The sequence below is a fragment of the Pogoniulus pusillus genome, chromosome 27 (assembly GCF_015220805.1).
Source record: "Pogoniulus pusillus isolate bPogPus1 chromosome 27, bPogPus1.pri, whole genome shotgun sequence".
Taxonomy (NCBI): Eukaryota; Metazoa; Chordata; class Aves; order Piciformes; family Lybiidae; genus Pogoniulus; species Pogoniulus pusillus.
In genome coordinates, this window is record NC_087290.1 from 17511994 (window position 1) to 17532044 (window position 20051).

Sequence of the window (20051 nt, forward strand, 5' to 3'; positions counted from 1 at the left end):
CTGAACACAGTACTCAAGGTGTTATGTTTCCCCATAAGCATAAACCCTCTGAAGTGTTTACACAGAGGACTGGGTATGCTCTTCTGAACATTTGCTCCTTACTCTGCAGAGGCTGATCTCTGAGAAGCACACAGACCTGATAGCATTTTACGTCAGCCACCTGCCCCCGGCGCTGGCCGTGGCTCAGTACGCTTTGTTTCTGGAAGATGTCACTGAGAGTGAGCAACGCCACCACTGCCTCGCCTTAGCCAAGGATGCAGGTGAGAGATGCTCATCATCCAGACACAAGGCTGAGGGACCTGGGGCTCTTTGGTCTGGTGAAGAGAAGACTGAGAGGGGATCTCGTCAGTGTCTATAAATAGCTGAGGGCTGGGGGTCAGGAAGGAAGGGACAAGGACAGCCTCTGCTCACTTGTGCCCTGCCATAGGACATGGGGTAATGGGTATAAACTACAGCACAGGAAGTTCCACCTTAACATGAGGAAGAACTTCTAGGGTGTAAGGATGACAGAGCCCTGGCCCAGGCTGCCCAGAGAGGTTGTGGAGTCTCCTTCTCTGCAGCCTTTCCAGCCCTGTCTGGATGTGTTCCTGTGCAACCTGGTGCTGCTCTGGCAGGGCGGTTGGATTTGATCATCTCTTGAGGTCACTTCCAACCCCTAACATCCTGTAATCCTGTGATGTGTTGGTCTACAGCACATACTGAAAGACTTAGTAGTTGTCTTAATTCTTTTTCCCCATATTCTCTGCCATCTCAAATACCATTCTTCTAAAACACCTGTGATTAAATTATGTATCTCAGAAGCTTAGATTTTAGCCTTGGCGCTGCAAGCAGGAACAGATGGACAAGAATTGCTAGGAGAAAAGATCAAGAGCTGGAGTCTGAAATTCATTTTGTGGCAAGTTTGAATTCGTGGTCACTCTTACATAGTTCTTTCTTAATCCAGGTCTGGATGTTGCAACCATAACAAAAACTGTCGTTGAGAATATCCGCAAGAAGGATGCTGGCGACTTCAGTCACCACGACCATGTGTTAGACTCAGGCACTACCGAGGTGAGTGTCCTTCTTAGGGCAGGTATTCCAGTTTGCAGTCAACTACAGAGCCCTTTGCCATCTATGATCCACATTTCTTTCAAGGTGGAAATTGCTTTGGAAAAGCCTGTGAGGGAAACGACTAAGCAAAGGGCTTGAATTGCACAAGTGTGTTTCTGCATCTGCTTCATCTTCTGGGCTGTGGTGTCTGCTGCTCAGCAGAACGTCTGTGTGCAAGCAACAAGCAAAGATAGCAGCTGGGAAATTCCTGTAACAAATGATGTCACTGAGAGTAGGATATAGAATCATAGAATGTCAGGGGCTGGAAGGGACCTCAAAAGATTGTCTGGTCCAGTCGCCCTGCCAGAGCAGGATCAGATTATTGTCCTTTAAGAGTGATGAAGATTAATAACTTTGGATCTCACAGAAACATTCCAGTTGGAAACGCCTCTCAGGATCATCAAGTCCAACCATTATCCCTGCTCTAAGAAGTTCACCCTTAAACCATATCCTCATGCACCACATCCAAAGGACTTTTAAACACGTCCAGGCTTAGTGACTCAACCACCTCCCTGGGCAGCCTGAGTGACAGTAAGGTGTAATGTTCATAGCTTGCATTCAAAGTACTGTTTAGAGAGCAACTGGTAGTTGCACAGTTGTGATATTTTTGGTGTTCAGTAGAAAGTTTAAAGTCTGTGTCAAACAGGTAGTGTGTATCTAACCAAGTTAGATGGCACCCCTGAAGATTATAGCAAAGGCTCCATACACCATGTTTGTACACTACATTCATAGTAAAGCTTGAGGAAAATGCATAGTAATGCATCAAATCCTTTTTGAGAGCTGAGGCTCATCCATAGGTCTGAAGAAGGGGCAGAAGCACAGCCCTACAAGGAGCAGATGAGAGAGCTGGGGGTGTTCAGCCTGGAGGAGGCTTCTAGGGGGGACCTTATTGCTCTCTACAACGATCTATAGGGTAGGTTGTAGGCAGCTGGGGTTGGTCTCTTCTGCCAGGCAACCAGTGACAGAACAAGAGGACACAGCCTCAAACTGCACCAGGGCAGGTTTAGGCTGAAGGTTAGGAAGAAGTTCTTCACAGCAAGAGTCATTGGCATTGGAATGCGCTGCCCAGGGAGGCGGTGGAGTCACCGTCCATGGAGGTGTTTATGAGGAGACTGGCTGAGGCACTTAGTGCCATGGTTTAGTTAATTAGAAGGTGTCAGGTGATAGGTTGGACTCAGTGATCTCTGAGGTCTTTTCCAGCCTGGTTCATTGTGTGACCCTGTGATCTTGGGAATGGTTAGGAATCGCAGATGGCAATGATTGTTTTCTAACTGAAGCTGTGAGTAAAGCGATCCTCGTTAGGATGCTGCAGCATCCTAAGACCCAGAGATCTCCACAAACTGATGTGCTTCACTGGCCAGCTGCGAGGTGTCTCTGCTGGCAGTGAGAGTCAGTGTGGGTGCTGGTTCTTGCAGGTGGATCGGCTGAAGATAGACGTGATCGATTGGCTGGTGTACGACCCTGCACAGAGGGCAGAGGCGCTGAAGCAGAGCAACGCCATCATGAGGAAGTTCTTGGGTACTACAGCACACAAGTCTTGGCAGGCCTCTTAAACGTTGGCTTTGTTCTCATTGCCTCTTGGCACTACGTTTGATAGAGTTTTGCATTTAGCCTGTTAAAAAGCCTGGGTGGTTAGTTTACAGAGCAGTTGCAAAGCTGTTCATCCTGACTTTGGATGAGGCTTTATAAGGCCAAGTGCAGGGTCCTGCACTTTGGCCACAATAACTCCATGCAGCTAGAAACTGGGGGAATGAGTGGTTGGAGAAGCACCTGGCAGTGCTGGGTGCCAGCCTTCTGAATATGAGCCAGCTGTGTGCCCAGGTGGCACAGAAGACCAGTGACACCTTGGCATGTATCAGGACTAGTGTGGCCAGCAGCACCAGGGAGGTCATTCTGCCCTGCACTGGCACTGGGGAGGCCTCACCTCCAGCACTATGTGCAGCTCTGGGCCCTCACACCAAGAGAGATATCGAGGGGCTGGAGTGGGACCAGAGAAGAGAGCGGGGAAGGGACTGGAGGGGAAGGCTGCTGAGGAGAGGCTGAGGGAGCTGGGCTGGGTTAGCCTGGAGAAGAGGAGACTCAGGGGGGACCTTAGCACACTCTACAGCTACCTGAAGGGAAGGGGTAGTCAGATGGGGATCAGGCTCTGCTGCCAGGCAACTTGTGCCAGGACGAGAGGGCATGGCCTGAAGCTGTGCCAGGGGAGGGTTAGGTTGGATGTTAGGAAGCACTTCCCGATGGAAAGGGGAATTAGAGACTGGAATGGACTGCCCAGGGAGGTGGTGGAGTCACTGTGCCTGGAGGTGTTTCAGACCAGCTTGGCTGTGGCACTTGGTGCCATGGTGTGGTTGATGTGGTGGTGTTAGGTCCTAGGCTGGACTGGATGATATGAGATCTTTTCTAGCCTAATAATTCTGTCATTCTGTATCTTCACAGCATCCAAGAAACATGAAGCTGCAAAAGATGTGTTTGTGAAGATTCCCCAAGACTCTATAGCAGAGATCTATAACCAGTGGGAAGAACAGGGCATGGATACTCCACTGCCAGCTGAGGATGACAATGCTATACGGGAACACTTATGTATTCGGGCATATTTGGTGAGTTTCAAATATGCTGCATCCCAAGTCATTACTTGGGAATAATGGTGCCTTTGCCTTGGTGGTGAAGCTGAGCTTTGTCCATTTGATTTGATTTCTGATTCCTGGATGCACTACAGCTGTGCATTGAATGATATTCCTTTGATTTTATGAGTCAAAACTGCCCAACTGCTATTTCTGATCCCATCCAGGAAGCCCACGAAACCTTTAATGAATGGTTTAAACACATGAACTCAGCCCCACAGAAGCCTTCTTTGTTGCCACAAGCAAGTTTCACTGAAAAAGTAGCCCATGAACATAAAGAAAAGAAGTATGAGGTAGGTAAAAGTTCAAGTTACTTACTAAAAAACATTTATGTTCTTGTGTAGGAGGCAGTTGTAGCTGAATGAAACAGCAGAAGATTTCTAGTTCGTGGTGTTGAAGAACTGTTGTAAATTACTCTATGTTGAGAGAGTACATAATGAGTAGAATAATAATGCCACAATAAATTCTCAGCTACATTTCTTATATGACCCAGCTTTCTGTAGAATATTGTAGCACTGCCTGATGAGGAAAAGCTGAGAGCCCTGGGGCATCTTAGTCTGCAGAGGAAGAAGACTGAGAGCAGATCTAATCAATGGATTAGATTAGCTGAGGGCTGGGGGTCAGGAAGGAAGGGCCAGGGACAGCCTCTGCTCGCTTGTGCCCTGCCACAGGACAAGGGGCAAGGGATGGAAACTGCAGCACAGGAAGCTCCAGCTCAACATGAGGAAGAACTTCTTGAGTGTAAGGGTGCCAGAGCCCTGGTACAGGCTGCCCAGAGAGGTTGTGGAGCCTCCTTTCCATCCCTGCTTGCATGTGTTCTGTGCAACCTGCACTAGATTCTCTGGTACTGCTCTGGCAAAGGGGGTTGGACTAGAAGCTCTCCAGAGGTCCCTTCCAACCCCCAACGTCTTGTGAGAACAGTGAACAATGTGTTGATTGTTAGTGCTACTAGTCTGGAACTGATTTTATCCTAGAATCATAGAATGGTTTAGGTTGGAAGGAACCTCAAAGCTCATCTACTTCCAGCTGCCCACCATAGGCAGGGGCACCTCCCAGCAGAACAGGTCACTCAAGGCCTATTGCTGTTAACTATTCTTTACTCTCGTATTTGTCACCTTTTCTTTCTAAAAGATGCTGCTGTTTTGCTTGTTATGCCCAAAGCTTTTTTGCATGTCTGGCCAGTTTGAACATAAGTAGTCAGATGTTTTTTACAAGCATGGCAGAATAAGTTATTTAAAATTAGCTTCCTCTCGTGGCTTTGCTTCTGAACAACCTGTCTGACTCCCTGGACAGGGAATTTAAGCAAGGGTATAAATAGCTGTTAGCAGCAGGCTTTTCAGTTTGAGCTGCTGGCAGAAGATTCTAATTTGAATTGGAGCTACACTGGCTGTTGCATGCTAGGTGAAGAGTCGGTGTCAAAACAGCCTTGGAAGTTACCTTATTCTGCTGGAGTTTAGACTGAGAATGTCAGGGGCTGGAAGGGACTCTGAAAGATCATCTGGTCCAGCCCCCTGCCAGAATTGGATCACCTACAGCAGATCACACAGGAACACATCCAGGCAGCTCTTGAATATCTCCATAGAGGAAGACTCCACAACCCCCCTGGGCAGCCTGTGCCAGTGCTGTCACCCTCACAGTGAAAAAATTCTTCCTTAGGTTCACATACAACATCAGCTTCCACCCATTGCCCCTCACCCTGGCAGTTCACTTTCTGTTTCTTTGCCAGATGGACTATGGCATTTGGAAAGGCCTCTTGGATGCTCTTACAGCCGACGTGAAAGAGAAGATGTACAACGTGCTGCTGTTTGTGGATGGAGGATGGATGGTTGATGTCAGAGAGGTAAAACACAGCTTTGCAGCACAGCACAGATCACACCTGTATCATCTTTGCTGTGATGTGCTTCTGTGTCATTCACTCTGGCCTCTGAAGACCAGTTACAGATTGCTTCCCCTTTGGTTACCTACAAACCTGCTCTGGCTACCCAGTCTCAGCTGGTTAGTGTGCTGGTTTGAGGCTAAGTGGAATATTTTAATGAGAGAAACGAGATCATTGGCTGTGAAAAGAAAAGAATAGTGATGTCTGTATCACTCATTAGTTTTGCTTAGGGATATAAAAACAAGAAACCATAACAGAGATAGTCAGTCTCTGCCTGGCTGTCACCTAATTCACTATCTCTGCCTGAACCTGCATAACTCAAACCTAATCATTCCTGTTCTGACACTTCTTGCTGACCTTTCACAGCTCACCCTGCATCTAAGGGGGATTCTGAGATAAGGGAGGAGGAGTGGAAGAAAGAGGGGAGCTGGTTTGACAAGCCCTCCTGGGCAGATTCTGCTGGTCGGGAGGGGGGTTGTATTTCTGTGTTACCTTTACCTTGTGTGTTACTGTATCTACTGTAAATACCTGTATCTGTTGGATAAGTTTAGCTTGTAAGTTGTGCCACACTGTAAATGCAACTTCACTCCTTAACTTCCTGCTGGCTGAGTTTAGTCTGGGTGCACTCCTAACCTTGGCAGGGGGAGGGGGGCTACTCCCAAACCTGCTCAGTTAGTCTGAGTGTTTGCTGCTGCTGGTTCGGCAGAGCTGCCTCTTAGAGGTGGACAGTCAGGGTACTAATGTGTCTCTCTGCCGTGGTCAGGATGCTGAGGATGACCCCGAGCGGGCACACCAGATGACCCTGCTGCGCAAGCTGTGCCTGCCCATGATGTGCTTCCTGCTGCACACGGTGCTGCACAGCACGGGGCAGTACCAGGAGTGCCTGCGACTGGCTGACATGGTGGCTTCCGAGCGACACAAGCTGTACACGGTGAGTTACTGACACCCTCAGGCGGCTCGGCTGCTGCTGAAGGGCTGGGAGGGTGGCTGCAGAAAAAGCTTCTCGAGAGAAAGCCAGGCCATAATGTTCCTTAACGTCTTAGGTTTCATTCTCTCTTCCCGTTAACTGCAGTACTTTCACAGAAACACAGAATTGTCAGGGTTGAAAAGGATCTCAAGGATCATCCAGCTCAAACTCCCCCTGCCTTGGGCAGGGACACCTCACACTACATCAGCTTGCCCAGACACACATCCAGCCTGGCCTTAAAAACATCCAGGGATAAGACTTCTACCACCTCCCTGGGCAGCCTGTGCCAGTGTTTCGCCACCCTCAAGCTGAAGAACTTCTTCCCAACCTCTAACCTAAATAATTCCTCCAGCTTGGATCCAATCCTCTATGTCTTATCATTACCCAACACCCTAAAAAGTCCCTCCCCAGCTTTCTTGTAGCCCACTTCAGATACTGAAAGGCCACAATAAGATTTCCTGGGAGCCTTCTCTCCAGACTGAACAACCCCAATTCTCTCTGCCTGTCCTCATAGCAGAGGAGTTCCAGCCCTCCAATCATCCTCGTGGCCCTCCTCTGGACAAGCAATCAGCAAGTTGACTTTGAAACACAGGAGATGATGCCAGTGTTCTGACAAGCAGTTCTTCTGAGTGGTGCAGCTACTAATTTGTGGAGGGGGGTACTGAATTGAACTAGGTTTATCAGGAAGGTTGATCAGGAAGGTCCTTTGCAAGTTAAATGAGCCTGTGGTTCCAGCCTGTGAACTGTAAAATGCTCAGTCGCTTGTTTTTAAATGTCCATTGGGTTTCAGAAGGTTGTTTAAGCAGCTTTAGTTTTGGAGCACTTTATCCAATTAACTTTTCCCTCCAAAAGCCTGAAAAACAACCTCCTAGAAAATGTATTGCCTAACAAAACAGAACCCAAAGAAACAAATGAAAATACAAACAAAACCCAACAACAAAACCAAACAGCAACCACACAAAAACCCCACCCAAATTAAACCATAAGGGTTTCTACCCCTCAAAAAAAAAAAAACCTAAGCAAACTCCCAAGGGTTAGAAATCTGAGAAAAATTCGGTGATGCATTAAGGTGCTGGAGTAGGGCCAGAGGAGAGAGATGAGAGCAGGCAAAGGACTGGAGGGGAAGGCTGCTGAGGAGAGGCTGAGGGAGCTGGGCTGGGTTAGCCTGGAGCAGAGGAGACTCAGGGGGGACCTTAGCACACTCTGCAGCTACCTGAAGGGAAGGGGTAGTCAGGTGGGGATCAGGCTCTGCTGCCAGGCAACTTGTGCCAGGATGAGAAGGCATGGCCTGAAGCTGTGCCAGGGGAGGGTTAGGTTGGATGTTAGGAAGCACTTCCTGATGGAAAGGGGAATTAGAGACTGGAATGGGCTGCCCAGGGAGGTGGTGGAGTCACTGTGCCTGGAGGTGTTTCAGGCAAGCTTGGCTGTGGCACTCAGTGCCATGGTCTGGTGTCTGTGGTGGTGTTAGGTCCTAGGCTGGGCTGGATGATCTCAGAGCTCTATTCCAGCCTCAGTAATTCTGTGAACTGGCTTTAAGATCTCTGCCAGCAGTAGCAGGAAATGGAAGTTGGCTGTTTACCAGTACTCTCTAGTAGTCAGGAGATGGAGCTGTGATGTGGACACTGGCTTACGCTACTGTTTATTTTTCTGTTAATTCACAACAATTTTCTTTGATATCTCTGCTTTTACTGCAAATAAATATAATTTTATCATGGGGTTTTTGTTTTTTTTTTTCATTCTTAGGTATTTTCAAAAGAAGAACTCCGAAAGCTTCTACAGAGGCTGAGGGAATCTTCTCTGATGCTTCTGGACCAGGATCTTGATCCTTTGGGATATGAAACTTAGTTTTGGCAAGTATCTACATGAAATTCTAACCACCATGGACATTCTGGTTATAAGAAAGAGTAAGACCATGACTCAGATGAACTGTTTGATTTTTGGTGGAAGTAAAACCTTGGACCCTGAGCTTTCAATTCCAAGTTGAAAAACTCTGAGCAGCTTCAGAGAAGGTATTTGTTACACAACCTTCTTCATTCTTTTCTCTTTCCTAATAAAATTGCTTCAAAACCAGGAAATGTTTTTTCATTCTATTCTAAAATGTCATTACCTAAACAGGATTGGTGTTTGAGTCACAGAATCAACCACACTGGAAGAGACCTCCAAGCTCCTCCAGCCCAACCTAGCACCCAGCCCTATCCAATCAACTAGACCATGGCACTAAGTGCCTCATCCAGGCTTGGCTTCAACACCTCCAGGGATGGTGACTCCACCATCTCCCTGGGCAGCCCATTCCAATGCCAATCTCTCTCTGCCAACAACTTCCTCCTAACATCCAGCCTAGACCTCCCCTGGCACAACTTGAGACTGTGTCCCCTTGTTCTGTTTCTGGTTTCTTGGGAGAAGAGCCCAACCTCACCTGGCTACAGCCTCCCTTCAGGTAGCTGCAGCCAGCAGTGAGCTCTGCCCTGAGCCTCCTCTGCTGCAGGCTGCACACCCCCAGCTCCCTCAGCCTCTCCTCACAGGGCTGTGCTCCAGGCCCCTCCCCAGCTTTGTTGCCCTTCTCTGGACACATTCCAGTACTTCAACATGTTGAATTGAGGAGCCCAGAACTGGACACAGTACTCAAGGTGTGGCCTGAGCAGTGCTGAGTACAGGGGAAGAATAACCTCCCTTGTCTTGCTGCCCACACTGCTCCTGAGCCAGCCCAGGATGCCATTGGCTCTCTTGGCCCCCTGGGCACACTACTGGCTCATCTTCAGTTACTCTCTACCAGCACCCCCAAGGCCCTCTCTGCCTGGCTGCTCTCAGCCACTCAGTCCCCAGCCTGTAGTGCTGCCTGGGGTTGTTGTGACCAAAGTGTAGAACCCAGCACTTGGCCTTGTTCAGTCTCATCCCATTGGCCTCTGCCCACCCATCCAGCCTGGCCAGGTCCCTCTGCAGGGCTCTGCTACCCTCCAACAGTTCCACATCTGCTCCTAGCTTGGTGTCATCTGCAAACTTACTGATGCTGGACTCAATCCCCTCATCCAGATCATCAATAAAGATACTGAGCATGAATCTCCTTTATCTCTTTGCTATGAGCTGAAGAGCTGCCAGTAGGTTGTTAGGGAGTTTTTCTTTTGCTGAGAGATTTGGGTTTTTTTCTCCCCCCTCTCCTTTGATGTCTGTATTATCAGGCACCAATGTCCTCAGCTATGTTGTTCCTTACACCCTTTCAGCCAGTCTTTGGAGAAAGGGGAGTGTTTGGTCCCTGGACACTTTCTGGTGTGGTAAGTCTTTTGTTGTCTAAATAACAATCACGGATACTACCAACTGTACTAAGATCTTTCTTTGTGAAGCAGTTTTTTGTACAGTCGTTTCCTATGGTGAGATGAGAGGGGCATGTGCAGGAGGAGAAAAAGCCCTTGCAGTGTCTGCCTCATTTCCTCCTAGAGGAGTCTGTCAGGCGAATTACCTCCTCGTTTTCTGTTCAGAGGACAGACGAACAACAGGGAAACCGACACTGAGCAGAGGACTCTGCAAGGTTACAGTGAAGGGAGGCTGCAGGAGAGTGGATGTGGAGAGCGGGCACCGGGAACATCAAAGGGGAAGTGTAATTGAATGGCTGCTGCCAGCCGCTGGGGAGCGAGGACTCGTTTCTGGGTTTACTCTGTTCTCACCACTGCAGTCGCTACGTAACCCTGGACGAAAATGTAATCCTCATCATACCTGTGCTAGATCGTGTGGTCCTGCTCTGGCAGAGGGGTTGGACTCGATGATCGCCTTGGGTCGCTTCCAACCTCTAATATCCTTGGATCCCGAGCACCTCTCAGGCGTGGCATTGTCTTAGCACCCTCGCTCCGGCCCTGTAGGCATGTGTGAGGAGCTGCTTAGCTGCTGTGCGCCTAGGTGACGAGAGCAGAGAACACAGCACCGGTGCGGTTGCGTGAGGGCTCCAGTCAGTGCCTTCCGACCTTTGCATGCACCTCGAGGAGCAGGAGCCGCGCCTCGGAGGGGTGCGTTTGACGCCCAGCGGGCAGCAAGCGGCCGGAGCCGCGGTGCTTGCGCGGGTGTACTGCTCGGGAGGGCTCAGCCAGCCGCCCCGCACCCGCTGCAGCAGCAGTGCCCCGCTCCGGGCGGTCTCCCCGCGGGCCGGCAGAGCCGCTCGGTGCCGCAGCTCCGCCCGCGGGGCTGCGCCGGGCCGGGCGGGGCCACCGGAAGGCCGTGCCCACGTGTCCGGCGGGGGCGGAGGCTGGCGGCCCGGTGCGCTGGCGGCCGGCGGCTGCCTGTGCCGCTGCCGCCTGTGCCGCTGCCGCCCGGCCCGGCCGGACGCCATGGGCTGGATGCCGACGCAGGGTCGGCTGGCGGCGGGGCTGCTGGTGAACCTGGCCGCCTCCATCTGCATCGTCTTCCTGAACAAGTGGCTGTACGTGCGGCTCGGCTTCCCCAACCTCAGCCTCACCCTGGTGCACTTTGCCATCACCTGGCTCGGCCTTTACCTGTGCCAGGCGCTCGGCGCCTTCTCCCCTAAGAGCCTGCAGCCCTCGCAGGTGCTGCCCTTGGCCCTCAGCTTCTGCGGCTTCGTCGTCTTCACCAACCTGTCCCTGCAGAGCAACACCATCGGTACCTACCAGCTAGCCAAGGCTATGACCACGCCGGTCATCGTGGTCATCCAGAGCCTGGCGTACGGCAAGACCTTCCCTCTCCGCATCAAACTCACCCTGGTGAGGAAGCGGCGAGGCTGCGGCGTAGCCTTAGGGCGGTCGGGGGCCGGGGACAGGAGGGCAGGGGGAGTGCGGCATCCTCCACCCGCCAGCTCCCCGGCGGTGCCGGGGGACAGCGGCGCACCTAAACTCCGCTCCGCCTCCGCAGGTGCCTATCACCTTGGGCGTTTTCCTCAACTCCTACTACGACGTGAAGTTCAGCGTCCTCGGGATGGTGTTCGCCACCTTGGGCGTCTTGGTGACCTCCCTCTACCAAGTGGTGAGTAATGGCGGGGGAGGGGACACGGGAGTGTTATGGTGGTTCAAGCTGCTGTCCTGTGGTTAGATCACCCTTAAAGAGCACTCTGCCTTCCAGGAACCCCTCCCTGCTCCGCTGTTGTTATTGGGGGGTTTTGTTAATAGAATAATTTGGGTATTTAAATAATCCAAGGCTGGTAAATTGTTTCAGGGCTTCGTCATCCTTGCTGCTAAAATTGGGGCGTTACCTCTGCCGTACTCAAGCATGGTTTCAGGGGGTGAAGAAGTCTTTAGCAGTAACCCTGTTTTCTTTCTTAGAGAACACAGATTTTTCTCCTTGCTGAAGCAAGTGCTTTGCACTGGAGCTTTTCCCTGGAAAGGACATGCTCCAGGCCTTCAGTTAATCACAGAATCACAGAATTAACCAGGTTGGAGACAACCTCTAGGATCATCGAGTCCAACCTATCGCCTAACACCTTCTAATTAACAGTGGCACCAAGTGCCTCATCCAACCTCCTCATGAACACCTCCAGGGATGGTGGGGTTGGGTTCTTTTCCCAGGCACCCAGGGACAGAACAAGGGGACACAGCCTCAACCTGTGCCAGGACAGGTTCAGGCTGGGTGTTAGGAAAAAGTTCTTTATGGAAAGAGTGATTTGCATTGGAATGGGCTGCCCAGGGTGGAGTCGCTGTCCCTGGAGGTGTTCAAGTAAAGCCTGGATGAGGCACTTAGTGCCATGGTCTAGTTGATTGGATAGGGCTGGGTGCTAGGTTGGACTGGAGGAGCTTGGAGATCTCTTCCAACATGCTTGATTCTATGATTCTATATTGATAGAATCATAGAATGGTTTAGGTTGGAAGGGAGCTCAAAGCTCATCCAGTTCCAACTCCCCACCATAGGCAGGGACAACTCCCACTAGAACAGGTTGCCCAAGGCCTCATCCAACCTGGCCTTGAACACCTCCAGGGAGGGAGCAGCCACAACCTCCCTGGGCAACTTATACCAGTGTCTCACCACCCTCACTGCAAACAACTTCTTCCCAACATTCAGTTTAAATCTCCCCTCTGCCAGTTTAAACCCATTCCTCCTCGTCCATTTGGACATGAATTTCATTGTAACAGGTACTTGTGTACCTCCAAAAGAAGTGAGGCTCTCTGACCTGTAGTGTGCAAGATGATGAAGAGTGACCTCATCTCCTATTTTGGGGCAGAGGGAAGAGAAAGATGCTGCATAAAAACTTGGAAGTGATGATCATAGAATGCTTTAGGTTGGAAGGGACCTCGAGGATCATCCAGTTGCCACCCCCTGATACTAGAACAGGTTGCTCCAGGCCTCATCCAACTCGATGTGTGCACTGGAGAAAGGATAGTGCCTGGGTGTAATTTTTTAAGCAGTTTAGCAGGTTTCTATGCTGTAATCCACATCAGAAATTAATGTGATTATGAAGCATTAATTGTACAACATAAAGATGCATCTCTGGCTATTATATCTATCTGCATAAGCATAGGTAAGTGGCATACCACATTGGAAATCTAAGTTGCAGTCAATTACAGTCAATACTGAAAGGAAATTAAGTAAATTTAGGATCAATCAGCAAAATAAAGCCAAGCATTTACTGGTTTTGTAAGCTTGTGTGTGGAAAAAATGAGAAGAACAAAAGCAGATCTCATCTTAGGCAGAGCTGCTCACTTCCATCACAGATGGGATCTGGGATTGTCTAGAGAATAAAAGGGAGCTGGCATTCTGTTCTTCCTTGAGTGTAATACTTTACCCCCAGGCTCTGGGAAGAGGAAGGTTTATGCACTCAGGTGTTTGGCACTGCCCCTACATATGCAACCATGGGAGGAGAAGGTCATGCTCGCAAGAGACAAACAGGCAGGCCTCCTGTTTGGCAAAGGGAGAAGATCTTGGAACCACAGAATGGGCTGGGCTGGAAGGGGCCTCCAAGGCTTATCCAGTCCCACCTTCTCTGCACTCAGCAGGGACATCCTCAACTAGATTAGCTTGCCTACAGCCTGTCCAGCCTCAGGGATATCCCTCTCCAGGGATGGGGCCCAACCACCTCCATGGACAGCCTGTTCCAGTGTTCCACTGCTGTCATGGTGCAGAACCTGTTCCTAACATCCAATCTCAATCTGCTCTGCTCTAGTTTGAAGCCATTGTCCTCATCCTGTCCCTGCAGCCCTTTGCAAACAGTCTCTCTGCAGCCTTCTTGTAGCCCCTTTCAGGTACTGGCAGGCTGCTGTGAGGCCTCCCCAAACTCTCCTCTTCTGCAAGCTGAATGATGCTCAGGAATCCGTTTGTGCAGCATTGTCCCTGAGAGACTCTCTGCGTTAGGAACCAATTCACTTTTGCTCAGATTGTCAGTTTCTGTTTGGTTTTTTTCCTGCTCACATGTAACAGCTTTCTCTCTTGGTTTCAGTGGGTAGGAGCTAAGCAGCACGAGTTGCAGGTGAACTCTATGCAGTTGCTGTACTATCAGGCACCGATGTCCTCGGCTATGCTGTTGTTCATCATACCCTTCTTCGAGCCAGTCTTTGGAGAAGGGGGAATATTTGGTCCCTGGACACTTTCTGCTGTGGTAAGGCTTTTATTGTCTTGACATACATAAGAATGACTCGTGGGAAGTTCAGGAGTAAGATCTGTTTTCTTTGTGAAGCAGATTTTTGTAGAGTCATTGCCTGCAGTGAGATGAGAGGGGCATGTGCAAGAGGAAGAAGCCCTTGTGGTGTCCGCCTCACTTCCTGCTAGAGGAGTCTGTCAGTTGATTTACCTCCTTGTTTCTGTTCAGAGAGCAGATGGACAAGAGGGAAAAACTGACAAAATCCAGAAGCTTCCCCTAGCGTGCTAAAATGCAAGCGTGTAAGTGCCCTTGTTCCAGTTCTGGCTGCCCACTCAGAAAAGAGAGAAGTGTGCTTTGCTGTTGACACTCTCAAATCCCTGTCCCTGGGAAGATGCCAGTACTGATCACTCTCTAGGACTGCTGACTTGTGCTCACCAGGAGGGCAGGACTCCCCCTCTTCACCCTTCTGTCCAAAGAAGAGCCGTAGTGTCCCGCTGGCGCTGCTGGCTGTGCCGCTCAGCCCAGCGCTCACTTCTTGCAGCAGAAGTCAGGTATTTTTCCAGGATAGTTTTTATTGTGACCTCTTTGTCTGAAAGGTAAAGAGCACAGCCTGTGTGTATGAGCAGCCAAGTCACTCTTTGGTGCTCACTGAAAGAAAAGGCTTGTGGTGATGCCAATCCAACAGACATCACACCAGAGCTGCTTATGCACATCCCTGGTGCCTGAGCTGATTCAGAGCTCTTCAGGCAAGAAAAAACATAGATCTGTAGTTTGCTTAACTTTACAACTGCAAACATTTCTACAACTGGCCAAAAACCTTGAGATGATTGATTCTCTCCATTAATTCACAGATCATGGTCCTGCTGTCTGGAATAATAGCCTTTATGGTTAACTTGTCCATTTACTGGATCATTGGGAACACATCACCTGTCACGTATCCTTTGCAACATTACTTCTTTCTCCTGATTCCCAGTTACTTATTTGAGCATTCATTTGGCCTGACTTGCTGGGGGAGTATTGTTTAGTAGCCTGCCTGCTCTGTGCTGAGTGATGAATCTGGAAAAGCATGCTCATGTTTAAGCATGTTTTGTTTCTTTGGTTGGGATTTGTATAGATGATCATAGAATCATAGAATGGTTTAGGTTGGAAGGGACCTCAAAGCTCAGCCAGTTCCAACCCCCTGCCATAGGCAGGGACACCTCCCACTAGAACAGGTTGCTCAAGGCCTCATCCAGCCTGGCCTTGAACTCTTCCAGGGAGGGAGCAGCAACAACCTCCCTGGGCAACCTGTTCTGTTCCTGATGGCAGTTAACTTAGTGACCTGACTTGACCCTCCTACCTTCCAAGAGTATTTACCCAAGCTTTGGCTGCCTTAAGGAAGTGTTGGGTTGTTTGTTAGTCTGCAGTGTTCTATGGGTGAAAGGTGGAGGTTAATTCTGGGGTGCATCAGGAAGTGTGTCCAGCAGGGCTAGGGAGGCCCTTCTCATCTACTCTGCCCTGCTGAGACCACACCTGCAATACTGTGTCAAATTTTGGGGTCCCTGGTTCACAAGGGACAGGGACCTGCCAGAGAGAGTCCAGTGGAAAGATACAAGGATGAGACTTGAGCATCTCCCCTGTGGAGAGAGACTGAGAGCCCTGGGGCTGTTTAGTCTGCAGAAGAGAAGGCTGAGAGGGGATCTGAGCAATGTCTATCGATAGCTGAAGGGTAGGGGTCAAGTGGAGGGGGCCAAGCTCTTTTGGGTGGTCAGCAGCAGTAAGCCAAGGAGCAATGGATGCAAACTGGAACAGAGAAGGTTTTGCCTCAACATGAGAAACCTCTTTCCAGTGAAAGTGACAGAGCCCTGGCACAGGCTGCCCAGAGAGGTTGTGGAGTCTCCTTCTCTGGAGCCTTTCCAACCCTACCTGGATGCATTCCCATCCAGACTACCCTGGGTGATCCTGGCTTGGCAGAGGGGTTGGACTGGATGCTCTCTGGAGGTGCCTTCCAACCTCTAAGGTTCTGTGATTCCCATAGCTGCAGAGAGGCAGCAAGGTTGCGTGAGTGGAAGCCAGCATGACACATTCCACTGCATGCTTCCAGTGTCGTTCATGAGGCTCTCAAGTGTTTGTTTTTACAGAAAGATCATACTGATGCTTGCTGTTATCCTTAACAGATGTCCAGGTATAACATGTTTGGACATTTCAAGTTCTGCATCACCCTTCTGGGAGGGTGCCTTTTATTTAAGGATCCTCTGTCTTTTAATCAAGGCCTCGGGATTCTGTGCACACTGTTGGGCATTTTAGCTTACACCCACTTCAAGCTGAGTGAGCAGGAAAGCAATAAGAGTAAATTGGTTCAACGTCCCTAAAGCCAGAGCTGCTGGAGAGCCAACAACAATGTTGTGAAGGCAAACAAGTGTTTAAGTATGCACTGATTCTAGAAGGCACGGAACAGCCTCGCTCATTCACATCACCACCTCTGGGTTCATTGCCAAGGTCATTCATCTGTAACGAAACCAAGCAAGCTGAAGTTTTGCCATCTCAGCCTGTCCCATCCTTTCTCTTACATTTACATGGTGACTTAGAAGAGAAGACACACTTCAAATTGCCATGGAAATTGTACTGCAGTAATGATATTATTTGGGTTTTTTTGCATACCAAATGAGATTTTGATGGCTACAGTTACAGCAGAGAGAGGAAGAAAAGGAATGCTGCCTTTGTGATCAGCCAGTGTGAGGAATCTGGAGGCACTTCTTTATGCAGATGTTCTGCTTCCTCCTCGTGGGCTGGTGAACGACAAAGAAGCAGCATTTTTTGTTCGGTACTTGAAGAGTCACCAAGCTCCTTCCTGCTGCTACTGTGCTTTCTTAGTGATGTTTGGCTTTAACACATCGATAGATTCTGGCTGAAGAGCGCAGATAAAATGACAGGTGGAGAGAGACTAGAGGAGCTATTGGAAAACTCAGAGCCACAGGCCAGGCTATAGAAGAGTAGGAAATCAGATGTAAAGATTTTTATCTTAAGTTTTTCGTTTGGTCTTTCAGGGCATTAATGAAGTCATTCGTGTTCTAGAGAATTCTGTTACTGCCTTATCATTTTCCCTATGCCAGAACCAAGGCTTTACATGAGCTCTTGTAAATACTCACCAGCCTAATTAAAACCTCTGAATTTTGTGGTAATAGCCAAATATTTTGCATGCAGACATCCATGGTAAAAATAATTTTGGAGCAAGCTTTGTAAAGGTCACCATCTGCAATGGAGGGAAAGGTTGCCTGCCTCTCCCTCCTGCATTCAGCCCCAACACCCTCGCTCCTGCACCTCCTCCCAAGAGTTACCTTCAGAGGGGGCAGCAGGGGCAGTGCTGGGTAGGCACAGGCAGCATCCCCTCAGCAGTCACTCAGTGGAAATGTATCAGTGAGTACAGAGTGTGAGGCTGGACCTGCTTCTGCTCTAATTCAGGGATGCTTTGAAAATGATTTGCTGACAGTATCGAGCACTGATTTTTGACAACATGGAAGGAGGAAGCTGAGTGCTGTTCTACTGTAAAAAGGGAAAAAAGCCCTCTCTGCTCTCAGTAAATCTGGTGAGAACATATGTTCACTGGCTTTGCAAGATTAGAATTGATCTGCACTATCTTAATCCTTACGGTTAGGGGTTCGTTTCTGTCTTCATCTACCTCCAGCAGACTCCAAGAGGGGAATTAGGTGAACAAACACAGGTATTTTAGTTTGACAGCCACTGACAGAAGTGATGTTTAGTTCCTCTTCCTTTTTACAGCATAAGACAGCAAGCTTTTGTGTAGGAAGCAGTGCAGGTCTTCTCAAGCTTGTAAATTATTTATTCTGTTAGAGAGTTCCTCATTTTAGGAGAGTTCTTTCTCTATGTAACCTTTTACACTGCAGTCCTCTTTATCATTTCAGTGTCAGAAATACCTGAGTGACTTTGCACCTTTATCAACTGTGTCTTAGACATTGTGCTGGTCCAAGGATCATCTTTTCTTCTTTTTTTTGGTATACTTTTTTTTGTAATTCTGCATAATTAGTTTTTTAAATACTGCCTGGACTGCTAAAAGTGCTGTGTTCAGCCAGTCTCTGGATGCATATCCTTCAGTAGGTGCACTTGGAAAGCTGTTTGCATTAATTTGTGCTGTGCACAAGTTCTTCTACAATGTTGATAGCCCACAAAGACTCTCACAGTTAGAAAACAATGGAATTAGAAGCCTGGATGACCACGTAACTTGGGGTGAGACAGTGTATATAAAGTGGCAGAACAAACAGCACAGCCATGGCTGAAAATGCAAGGGACTAACGTGGCAGAATGAACAACTCAGTCATGGCTGAAAAGGAGAAGGACTAAAGTGGCATAATGAACAACACAACCATGGCTGAAAAGGAGAAGGACTAAAGTGGCATAATGAACAGCACAACCATGGCTGAAAAGGAGAAGCACTAAAGTGGCAGAATGAACAGCACAACCATGGCTGAAAAGGCAGAGCACTAACGTGGCAGAATGAACAACACAACCATGGCTGAAAAGGCAAAGCACTAACGTGGCAGAATGAACAACACAACCATGGCTAAAAAGGCTGCTTAAGGAGAGGGGCAGATCTGCAAGAGGAATCAAAGAGCATCATTAAAACAGTCCTGTTATAAACACAGTCTGTGGAATGTGCAAGTTGTGGAGGTCACTGAAGTGAGGTGATCTTTTTCCTGTGTTCCAGAACCGTCCTTTTGAGATTTGCCTGTTGTACTTAACAAATAAAAGTGTCTTGGAACTTTGTGACATGGTACAAAATGTTAAATCCAGGAGATTTGTGTAATCTTGGGATCAACAGCTCTTTGTATGTATTTCTTTGGATACCACCTACAGGGTGGGAATAAATTTTTAATCACTCAGTTGGCATCTGCTTATTGCTGTGGTGAAGAGTTCTCTTTTCTTCACCTTTTGCTTGAATTGCTTACACTTTGGGGGTCTTATGTGTGTGCAAGACAAAAGAGTTGAGTTTCTGTCTGTATAAATATTGGCAGGTTTTGGGGGCTGAACTCACACTACCAATGAGCAACTTCTAAATTCTGAGGGGAAATTGGGAGTCTTATAAAAATGACTGCTATCAGCTGGTGTGAAACTTGCTTATTGCAGTTTTTATGACATCACTTCACTATGTTTCCCTGCTAATGGTAGGTTCCTTTCAGTTATGGCTTTCCTGAAAGAGAAATCAGAGGCTTGGTATCTTTATCATGGTGCAGTCACCACTCTCTTTGTGCTGTCACAGTTGTGAGCTGGACTGTCCAAACTCTGGTGCCTACTGTCTGCTTTTCATTTTACTTCATATTCTACGTAAGGCTAAGCCATGGTAAGAAGATGGACCTTAAGTCCTTCTCTGTTTTACTGCTTCTAGTAGCATTCTTTTCTAAAGCTAACCCTGGTGTAGTTCCAGTGGAAAAACTAGCACAGATAGCAGGGTGGCATTTAAAAATTAGAGCAGATGCAGGTTAGTGTGGTTACCTTACTGCCACTCACTCATATTTTACCTTTGCAGTGTGCTCTGGTGGCCAAGAAGGCAAGTGGCATCCTGGAGTGGATTAGAAGGGCTGTGGTTAGGAGGTTGAGAGAGGTTTTCCTCCCCCTCTACTCTAACCTGCTGAGGCCACATCTGGAATATTGTGTCCAGTTCTGGGCCTTTCAGTTCAAGAAGGACCTCAGGGAAATGCTTGAGGGAGTCCAGAACAGAGCCACAGAAATGAAGGGAGTGGAAGATCTTCCTTAGGAGGAGAGCCTTAGGGAGCTGGGGCTGTGCTGCTGGGAGAGGATAAGCCTGAGGGGGGACCTCAGGAATGATTAGAAAGATGTAAAGGTGAGTGCCAAGAGGCTGGAGCCAGGCTCTGCTGGGTGATGCCCACTACCAGGCCAAGGGACAGTGGGTGGGAGTGTAAGCATAGGAAGTTCCATGGAAACATGAGAAAGAGTTTTTTCCCCTGTGTGAGTGACAGAACTCTGGAACAGGCTCCCCAG

The 20051-nt window shown here is 48.8% G+C and overlaps 2 protein-coding genes and 1 long non-coding RNA gene across 3 annotated transcripts in view; 2 read left to right on the forward strand and 1 right to left on the reverse strand.

Annotated features, from left to right (window-relative positions):
- The window catches only part of NUP107 (nucleoporin 107), a 31599-nt gene extending 22971 nt beyond the window's left edge, over positions 1-8628 (forward strand). Inside the window, exons 20-27 of the mRNA XM_064166710.1 lie at positions 110-260; positions 944-1050; positions 2505-2607; positions 3526-3686; positions 3878-4003; positions 5437-5550; positions 6350-6517; positions 8297-8628. Of these exons, the coding sequence (XP_064022780.1) occupies positions 110-260; positions 944-1050; positions 2505-2607; positions 3526-3686; positions 3878-4003; positions 5437-5550; positions 6350-6517; positions 8297-8398 (1032 nt within the window). The 3' untranslated portion in view covers positions 8399-8628. The remainder of the gene's footprint in view (positions 1-109; positions 261-943; positions 1051-2504; positions 2608-3525; positions 3687-3877; positions 4004-5436; positions 5551-6349; positions 6518-8296) is intronic.
- Positions 1-20051, reverse strand: part of LOC135187727 (uncharacterized) — a 56054-nt gene that overhangs the window by 21940 nt on the left and 14063 nt on the right. The window contains exon 2 of the long non-coding RNA XR_010307427.1: positions 10262-10437. This is a non-coding gene — a long non-coding RNA (uncharacterized LOC135187727). The remainder of the gene's footprint in view (positions 1-10261; positions 10438-20051) is intronic.
- SLC35E3 (solute carrier family 35 member E3) lies at positions 10813-18934 on the forward strand. The gene is made up of 5 exons (XM_064166711.1): positions 10813-11256; positions 11405-11515; positions 13917-14075; positions 14909-14991; positions 16222-18934. Exons 1-5 carry the CDS (start codon positions 10867-10869, stop codon positions 16406-16408), a joined length of 930 nt encoding a protein of 309 aa, XP_064022781.1. The 5' UTR covers positions 10813-10866; the 3' UTR covers positions 16409-18934.